At 46.9% G+C, this 9,559-nt stretch overlaps 2 protein-coding genes across 2 annotated transcripts; both read left to right on the forward strand.

Moving 5' to 3' along the window:
* Positions 1 to 628: 628 nt before the first annotated feature.
* On the forward strand, positions 629 to 2,055 carry LOC119456673 (uncharacterized; the record flags this gene model as incomplete). Its single annotated transcript, XM_049669012.1, has 3 exons — positions 629 to 1,127; positions 1,357 to 1,720; positions 1,776 to 2,055. Coding segments are annotated over exons 1-3 (1,143 nt in total), but the record flags the coding sequence as incomplete, so codon positions are not given.
* Positions 2,056 to 5,168: 3,113 nt separating this feature from the next.
* LOC125946299 (peptidoglycan recognition protein 1-like) lies at positions 5,169 to 8,470 on the forward strand. The gene is made up of 2 exons (XM_049669013.1): positions 5,169 to 5,411; positions 6,518 to 8,470. Exons 1-2 carry the CDS (start codon positions 5,169 to 5,171, stop codon positions 6,725 to 6,727), a joined length of 453 nt encoding a protein of 150 aa, XP_049524970.1. The 3' UTR covers positions 6,728 to 8,470.
* The last annotated feature ends 1,089 nt before the right edge of the window (positions 8,471 to 9,559 follow it).

Consider the following 9,559-nt stretch of genomic DNA (forward strand, 5'->3'; position numbering starts at 1 on the left):
ATCTCTGCTGCTTCGACAATTTCCCTCGTTATCTTATTCCTGTGGCGATACACAACAACAGTTTGTTTAAAGAGAGGGTAGCATGGTTCCTTCGCGTCACATTTTCTACAGTGGGCAGCCAGGTGCCCATCTATTGCGGTGCTCTCTACTTTATTATTATGCTCCGCCAGCCGCACGTTTAAACATCTGCCCGTCTGGCCCACGTAGTACTTCCCACACGAAAGTGGAATCTTATACACTACGTTCCGAGTGCACGTGACAAAAGGTTCCTTGTGTGTAGTAGTGCAAGCAGGCACGCTTGCAAGCTTGTGTGTAGCAGTGCAAGCAGGAGTCAACGTGCTCCTTCGTGGTGGACATGAGCGCACGGGAGTGCGGATCGGTCGGGTGGCCGCTACACTGCGGGATCGCAGGCTCTGTGTCCTGCCCGCGGACAAGGAGGGGGGATTCGTAGTGCTTACGCAAGGTGATTTCCGTGATAAGGCTTCTGCGGCGGTACTTGCTGTGTTTAATCCTATTCGACGCGTTTCGTTGAAGAAAGTAAGGTCGCGAGCTAAGCAGATGTGTAAGGGCCTTAATTTGGCTAATGTTGTTAAGAAAATCAATGGCACTGACTGGAGACTGCTTAGAAATGTTTTTCGCCGCCAAGACCCATAAGGATGACTGTCCTTTTCGTGTCATTGTTTCCGAATCTGGGACATGGCAGAAGTGCGTCGCGGAATTCCTGCAAACTAACCTGAGACTCCTCGAGGTGGTGGATCCTTTCCTAACCAAAGATTCTTCAGCCGTAATCGATTTTTTAAATGTATCTGACAGCGAGTGTTTAACTGCATTCTCGGTCGACATAAAAGATTTGTACTATTCTTTGCCACATGAAGGTTTGCTCTCTAGCGTAGAGGCGGCAATAGACGAGCACGGCGCTGTCCCTTTTTCCAACACTTGTGGTGTTAGTGTGGCAAGGTTTTTAGAGCTTTTATCATTTTATTTGAGGTCCACGTTCGTTGAATTTGACAATAACATTTACCTGCAAAAGCAGGGTGTTTGCATAGGCTCATGCATAGCCCCTGTATTAAGTGATTTGTTTTTAGCTCGTTGTGACAAAGCCATTTCCGCGCAGCTGGGGGACTTGGGTGTTGTTAAGGTTTTTAGATATGTGGATGATTTTTTGGTTTTTTTAGATAGATCACGCTGTTGTTCCGGCGGCCAGCTCTCTTGTAGACTGCTGTTTAGATTGTTCAAACCCTGCTGTTGATAGCATTCTTGCCGCGTTCAATGAGTATTTTAGGCCACTCACGTTCACCACTGAATTTCCCTGCGCAGGGCAATATCAGGTTTTAGATTTGCGTTTGCATTTTAAAGCTGCACACGTGTGTTGGGTGTATGAGCCCAGAGCAAACAAGCCGCCCTTAAGGTACGGTTCTGCTCACTCGAAACTCATAAAAAGAAGTATTGTACGTTCTTTCTTATCATGCGCTCTTTCGAAGTCTTGTACCCACATGTTGGATGAAGGACTTAGTAAGCAGGTGGCTCGCTTGGAAGCAGCGAACTATCCGAGACACATCATTATCTCGGTTGCTGAAAGCCTGCATCGTCGAAGGAAGGCAACTTCACGCCTGAGTGAAGAGCAGAGAGCGGATGACGCAAGAAGGAAGAAAGAACTAAGGGACAAACAAAAGGTGGCTGTAATTCCCTATTTTCATAGGGTTTCCCACAACCTAAAAAAGTAGGGCAACGGTCGGGTGTAAACGTTGTCTTTACAGCTCCTAACAACTTTTGAGTTTGAGTGGGCTGAGCTGTCCTACGAGGAAGCGGAAGCCTGTTTGCACTACTACACACAAGGAACCTTTTGTCACGTGCACTCGGAACGTAGTGTATAAGATTCCACTTTCGTGTGGGAAGTACTACGTGGGCCAGACGGGCAGATGTTTAAACGTGCGGCTGGCGGAGCATAATAATAAAGTAGAGAGCACCGCAATAGATGGGCACCTGGCTGCCCACTGTAGAAAATGTGACGCGAAGGAACCATGCTACCCTCTCTTTAAACAAACTGTTGTTGTGTATCGCCACAGGAATAAGATAACGAGGGAAATTGTCGAAGCAGCAGAGATAGCTAGAGGATGTGATGATTGCGTTAGCACGCCGTCTATTCTTTTATCCAAGAAAGAGCTTGCACTTTTGGCACAGTAGCCGCATGACTGTTTTTCCTTTCTTCTTTCCTTCCGAGTTTTTTTGCAGTGCCTTTCCCAGTGAGTATATATATGCTTACTACTGCAATAAAGCAATTGTTGAAAGTTAGCGCTCGTCCCGTGTTCTTCCTCGTCCTTGTGTCGTTTTAGCGCTATGAATCCCAGTTAAGATTACTAGTACGTGTCGCCTAGCAACCATCTACGTCATCTGACGTAAACACCCAGTGTGCATGCGCTTGGCCTCGGAGTTTGCCATAAAAGGGGCTGCGCCTAGTCGTGTGAACGTTCGCTATAGATATCGAGTGGCTAGCCTCCAGCGCGTTCGGTGTCAGCAAGCAACAGCGTTTTTGGCACTGTTCCAACCTTGGTTAGCCTGCCTGCGTTTGTGGCATGCCAGGAACGCTGTCGCTCGTAGGCGCCAACGCGTCCAGCGCTAGTCACGCGAAATGTCGCGAAAGGAAAGGTACCTCCGAAAATGATCGATCGAGAATACCTTCGCTACATTCGTAGATAAGTTTAAAAAAAAACAGGCAAGTTTGCATGCTCGGTCGTGAAAAGCTTAGGCACAGCGAAACTGTCGATCCTCAAGTCCAGTAATGCGAAGTGATAGCTAAGTACTAGGCCAAGCAAAACCTACTTACAAACCTAGCAGCAACCCTATAGTTACAGATCCTAGCAGCAACCAAGTTAATACCTAGCAGTAGCAGCCAGTAAGACTTGAGGATCGAGAGTTTCACTGTGCCTAAGCTTGGCACGACCGAGTGCAAGCTTGCACGTTTTTTTTTTCCGATTAATTCGATCGCGACTGAAGGTCCCGGCAGGCGCCCCTAAGCTTGCATTTCTATCGGTCCAAACTTTGGTTATATTGATCCTAAAATCCAGCCAGACCATTCGAACTTGAGCAGTGAGCACGCACGCGCCTGGCCTCTATAGTTATTCCGATAGCGAGCCCTTTAGTGGCAGCGCCTGTCCCGGTGGAACTTGGGGGACAGCGAATGCGGTGAGCACACGTCAAAGCTCGTCGAAAACGGCTATTTTCAGCCCACCATAGGAAGATTTACAAGCAATAACTGTAGCTCACAATGTCTGTTAACGGTATTTACCTGATTTTACCGCAAGTATTTCTCTCTTTTTTTTAATGAAATTGGGCCATAAGTTGCCTGTGCGGTGCAATCGCTCACGAAACCAAAACCAACTTCCAACGGTTGTGCGCTTTACCGCATAACAAGATTGTCTTACGGCGGAGCTAACTTAAAAAAACATGTGGCGAAGCTGTCTTTAGGAAACTAACTACCACTGTTCTGCACTGTTTCTTGCCAAAACATCGGACGCGGTTTAGGCTTCTACTTTGTTTAGCAGGATGTCATTTATGCGTTAGTTTTCTACTTTTGACACATAGAAAGTGGGCCGGCGTTTGATTCGGGGGCATGTTGGAATAGGGCAAATACTGGCAGATGAATCAGCGGTCTGTCTTGGCGTTTTTTCTGAATCGTGTTTAATTCGACCCGCCGGATAAATGAATTAATTTTGTCGCTCTTACGTGAGTTACAATACGTGCTTCTGTTTTTGTGAAACTTATAAACTTCGGGCAATTTCTAAAAAATTAAATCTCAAGCCTTAAATCGAAATTTCGCTTCCTAGATTCACTAGAATTCACCTTTATCTATTTCAATGTGTTGCAGAAGTTCTGCAGGAGTCATCACCACAAATTAATGGTATATATCCGAACCGTGTATATTGAATCAACTTTGTCCGCTTTAGATGTCTCAATGAATGTAACTTATCGAATACTAATATCGTGTTTGTTTATAGCCGTTATTTATTTTCTTTCTATTTGCATTTGCATTTTGCATTTCTGTGATTGCCCAACGAGAAAACTGTCCGTCCGTCCTTCCTTCGCGTAAGACGATTGCTTTCAAGATAGAGCCAGCAGCAATGTTTTCGCCAGCTGTGGAACAAGACGACGAAGAACGCACGAGCAGTGACATGAGCGCGTCTCTGTGACCACATGACGTGTGTAATCAGGCACGCACAACAGGTACACCTTTAGTAAGCCATAACTGTGGAGCAGCAACGGCTTCGAATCGGAACTTCATCAGCGCATCTGACGCTGCCACCTGCAGTAGTTTGCTTGGCTCATCAGTTCACGTTGCGCCGCCTTCCGCAGCTGTTCGTGTAGCCGCAGCGCTGTCTCGCATTTACCGTAATGGCGTCAAGACGACCGCAGCCGCTGAGCAGTGCTAGGATTACCAGCAGTGTTGAGTGGGAGCACTCAACACCATGCACGTCGTTACTACAAAATGCTTACGCAACATTCAGACAACTCCCTGAGGAGATTCTACGTAATTTTCTTCATTACTCGCATGGTCTTTCCTAGAGCGTCCCTATGGGAAACGGAGCCAGTGATTACGCAAGCTTCACCTCTATGCCTAATGATACAACCTCCCCACTTGCATTGACCATCTTGTAGTTCTTTCACAGTCACATCTATGAAATCTCTAAGAATGAAATGGATCTGCAAAAGAAGAGCCTGCATCCCGGTCTGGACGTAGGTCTTTTAGCCAAACGACTCCTTAACTCAAATCTTAAGCACCATACGTAACTTTTACGCTCATTATTCGAGAGATCATGTTCGGCACACTCTACCTAGCGTACGCGATCGGAAATGCGTGCGCACCAAGGTGCTAACGCACCATTAGTGTATTATTGGTTGTTTGAGGGAAATCCTGCACTAGCTCTACGTCACGTGTGCGTCACGAAGTCTAATTCCTATTGTTTCCATTTCTTCCCTTCTTTGTGTGCTCGGCAAATTTCCGAGGGGTTAAGACTGACTGCTCCAGAACAAAGGCGTGCGGCGAGCTTTCGCTCGAATAATCGGGAGTTTTTTGTAGCCTGCATAGGTGTCCCCAATACTTTGCCGCCACAAATATCATCGCGTAATTAATGTCCCGCGCTCGCTTAGTTGCTCGCTTGAAATGCCTAAATATGTTGATATACGGACCTCAACGACGCACGCTCGCAGGTTGGGACGACCTCGGCTACAGCTTCCTCATCGGGGGTGACGGGCGGGTGTACGTGTCCCGGGGCTGGGACCGCAGCGGCGCCCACACCAAGGGCCACAACGACGATGCACTGGCAGCGGCGTTCATCGGCGACTTCTCGCGCCACCTTCCAACTCCCTGGGCGGTCAGGGGACTCATGCAACTGCTGCAATGTGGCGTTGCCTTGGTACAGTATGCAGGCGGTTTAATTAAAGCAAATGCGCTGTGAAGCTTTCCGAGTTCTTTTTTTTTAGCGAACAGTTTTGTTTTACGCTTTCGGCCGTTGGCGTGGTTAGTCGATGGTCGGACTCGGCAAGGAAAACGTTTGCTCTCTCTCTCTCACTCACTCTCCCACTTGCTCATTCGTTGGGGCTACTCGTCTACATCGGCTATAATCGGCGACTGTTTCTGCAGTTTTTTTTTTAGTTTTTTTTTTTTTTTGCTCTTTCGCCCGTTGTCGTAGCGGTTGGTGGTCGGACTTTCCCGCCGATGAAGAGGGGGCATGCTTTCGCGCAAGCAAGTTGCGGGGGCGCTTTCGCCGCCGAACGCCAGCTATTAAAGCTTTTATTAGAGCGTAGCCGCCCGCCCTTGCGTTGAGCGTCGGCCTTGGCCTCGGCGTAACCTGCAGAACGAACGAGCGGAGGGCAGCGGAGGATGAAAGACGGCAATAATGAAGAAAGCGCGAGAAGGAAAGTGGAGGAGGAGGGAACAGCGGAAGCATGAGGAGGAAAGTGGAGGATGAGAGTATGGCGAAAGGGTGAGGAGGAAACTGGAGTGCCGCACGAGACGTGCGGCTTGCCTGGTTGACCTCCCTTCCTTACTTCTCCTTGCTTTCGCCCTCTTCAGTGCACTCACATCAAAATAGTTGAAGTACAGCGCTGAGTTGAATACTGGGGTTTTACGTGCCAAAACCAAGATTTGATTATGAGGCACGCCGTAGTGGGTGACTCTGGATTAATTTTGACCACCTTTAAGGGGATCTTTAACGTGCCCCCAATGCACGGGACGTGGGCGTTCATGCATTTCGCCCCCATCGAAATAGGGACGTCGGGGCCGGTATTCGATCCCGCGACCTCGTGCTTAACAACGGAACGCCATAGCCGCTAAGCCATCGCGGCGGGTTCAAGTGCAATGCTGCACACGTATTACGGCACGTTGCGAAGAGTACGGAATGTCTAATAATCTCGCTGTTAGGTCTCGATATTAAACACATACATTTTTACTTGAAACAGTTGAAACTAGTTAAGACACTGTAATCGCCCCCCCCCCCCCCTCTTTTTTTTTTTTTTTCAGGGGAAGATCCGTCCTGACTACACACTGCACGGCCATAGAGACGCCAACTGCAGGACCTGTCCCGGGGAAGCCCTGTACGCCTACATTTCTCGGTGGAGGCGCTTCGGCGGGAAGCTTAAGAAGTACATCTGCGAAACGCCAGTTACGCAGTCGTCCTCCACCGAACGTGTGTCGACGCAGACGCGTATAGCTAGCACACCGTTACCATAACACAATGCCACGTCTCCTTTACATGAATATGTTTCCCTGAATGGCACTTTGCAAGTGCAAGCATGGCGACGCTGTTCCTCCACCGTTTTCCGCCTTTGTCTTTTATATTGCGTCATTAGGCATATGACACACAAAAGGCTTCAAACAAGTTTACATGAACGAGTGCACGCCCTGAGTATATCTTGGTGTGGCGGAGCCGGTAATAATATCTGTGGGAGCACCAGCAAATCTATCTGCAATGGGTCGCATGTGTGTCGCCGTTGTTTTCATCAAACAACACACAAGTCTATGAGATCCCACCACGAGAAGGTTTCTAAAATGTTTCGAAGATTTGCTACAAGTTCCATAACATTTACACCAGCACTTATGCGAACAAGCTAATCCAGATAAGCTGTGTATGACACTAACTAGATCCTAACGCGTTAAATGCTAGACAAATGCTAACGCAATTCTATCGCGTTTAACGCTAAATCGCCGCTGAATTTTTGTTTAGGCGTTTAGCTTTCTTTTGGGGACTAACGGAGATTTGATTGCGACTGTCTTCCCGTTTTCCTAGGCCGATCCCGAAGATAGTACAGTATAAAACGGCGGTAAGGATTAAAGGAACGTAGGGTAGCACCGTGTAAGGGGAGCGCCCTCGCATTTTCCACTGGTGACAGCGATAGCGTTTTGAGACGCTGTCGTTTGAGACGCTGCGCCTCTGTTTTCGAACTGGTCCTTGAGAACGGAAGTGCCTCAACACAACTCAACCACCCGTTGGCTGCCGCCTACGGGTAAGAGGAGCACCACCCATAACGTATGTTGCAACATATCGATCAGATAACGTCCAGGGATAATCGGATGCTCGGCTATTTAGAGCGTAACTTTTCCCTCTTATTCCGTCATCCATGGAAAAACAATTCTCAGTCACTTACGTCCGATCTAACTTAGAATATATATGCATCTTCCATATGGAATGCCGGTAACATCACCCTAATCAATCGTTCGGAAAGAATTCAGGATCGGTCAGCACGTTAACCAAAGTAATTTGGATCGCTGTGCCAGTGTTACTGGCATGAAACTTGCCGTATAGACCTTCCTAATCTTGCCGCTCGATGGAAAATATCCCCAAATGGGTTTATTCGTAAAATATATCATCGTAATGATTATCTTAGGTCACTCTGGATTAGACCTGCTTCTTCCATCTCGCATCGAATCGATCATTGCCACACGGTCAGCATACCACATCACAACACGGTCAGTTACCCCCCCCCCCCTCCCCCTCGCATTTCGGCCCAAAACAAGTCGCTACTGGCACCACGTGCCTGCCGAATTAGTAAACATCAGTAATGTGGAGCACTTTCTCGAAGCAGTAATGGCCAGCATTACATGATGTAAACCTTTTCTCTCAAGAAAGTTTGTGTTAATAACTTATTCTACTACGTGCATTTTTGCTTGATTCTGTAACAATGTTTGCTGGACGTGTGTGCTCTTTTTATTCATTTTGTATTACTGTATTTGTATTTGCCTTGTTAGCATTGTAGCTGCTTTGTGTTATTTTCCAATTTCTTAGAATGTTGCTAAATAAGTAATTTTGTACTTATATGCAATTTGTACTACTGTATTTTGTACTTGTATCACCACTTTGTAGCCACTTCCCTCTACAATGCTTCATAAAGATCTGAGAGTACCACAAATAAATAAATAAATAAATAAATAAATAAATAAATAAATAAATAAATAAATAAATAAATAAATAAATAAATAAATAATAAATAAATAAATAGTGCCACAAATAACCACCTCCAAAAGCATGTTAAATGCATTCTTGGATGGCAACCAAGGTCGGCCCTTCATAAATTATTTTGAAATATTCTTTCTGGGCAGTGGATTATCCACTACTGAGCGCCTATCAATGGGCGATTTCTTCCTGCATTACTATTAGCTCGAAAAATTACTTTTGACGGCATTGAACTGAAAATTTCTCAAGTTTTCTTAGAGGCTACCACGTGTATTCCAGTCAGCTGACACCATCCTTTTTAACAGCGGAGCTATTTAAGCTTGGCAAAATTCCGGTGTGCAACGCTAAAACTGGTTGAGCGAGGAAGAGCCACGTCTCTGGCTCGCGAGAGAGGAGCCTGGACATTGAAGTCACAGCTGCGCCGAGCACGTGTTCAGCAGAGTCATGTGACCGCGCTAATGAAAGCTTGCGCGCGGCGACGCCCGGTCATTTCTCCGCTCTACCGAGATATGGCTCGACCTAAGCGCACCTTGACGCCGGAAGGAGACGCTGCCCGACGAGAGAAGCGCCTTCAAGCCACGCGGGAAAGGAATCGCCGTCTTTGTGCCGATCTAGCCTACCTCGCCAACAAAGCATGCGACGTCGCCGAGCCGATCCGGAATACCGAGAACGCGAGAATCAAGCCAAGCGTCAACGCCGCGACAGCGACCCCGGCCTGCTAGGCTTAGGCTAAGGAAAGTCGCCAAGCTCCGCTGTTTCTTCAGACTTGGCAACACTAGTGTCAGCTGGCCGCATTTTTTTTTTATTCTGTTGCATGGTTATGACTTGAAACTAGTTTTATTTCGCCCTTCCCGCGAAACAAAGTACATACATAACAAACATTTTTTTTTTCGTGTTAATCAGTATTTCTTGCGAGATATAGTCACCGTTCACAGCCCCTATATGTCCGAAATGGAGTAGCGGAGAGCAAGTCCTTCCAACCTCTCCACCTGATGATATTTATTTATCTATAGAGATTATTCTGAACAGTAGAGTTTTAGAACATGCAGAAACAAAATGGGAACCAGTCACCTGCTATTTTTCACTTCCTTGCGTAGTTGGTATTTACATAT

This window comes from Dermacentor silvarum, chromosome 6 (genome assembly GCF_013339745.2).
Source record: "Dermacentor silvarum isolate Dsil-2018 chromosome 6, BIME_Dsil_1.4, whole genome shotgun sequence".
Lineage (NCBI taxonomy): Eukaryota > Metazoa > Arthropoda > Arachnida > Ixodida > Ixodidae > Dermacentor > Dermacentor silvarum.

Coding starts and splice junctions, on each gene's coding strand:
- LOC125946299 (XM_049669013.1), top strand. CDS start 5,169: ATGTTGATATACGGACCTCAACGACGCACGCTCGCAGGTTGGGACGAC. Junction 5,412..6,517: donor TGCAATGTGGCGTTGCCTTG/GTACAGTATGCA, acceptor TTTTTTTTTCAG/GGGAAGATCCGTCCTGACTA.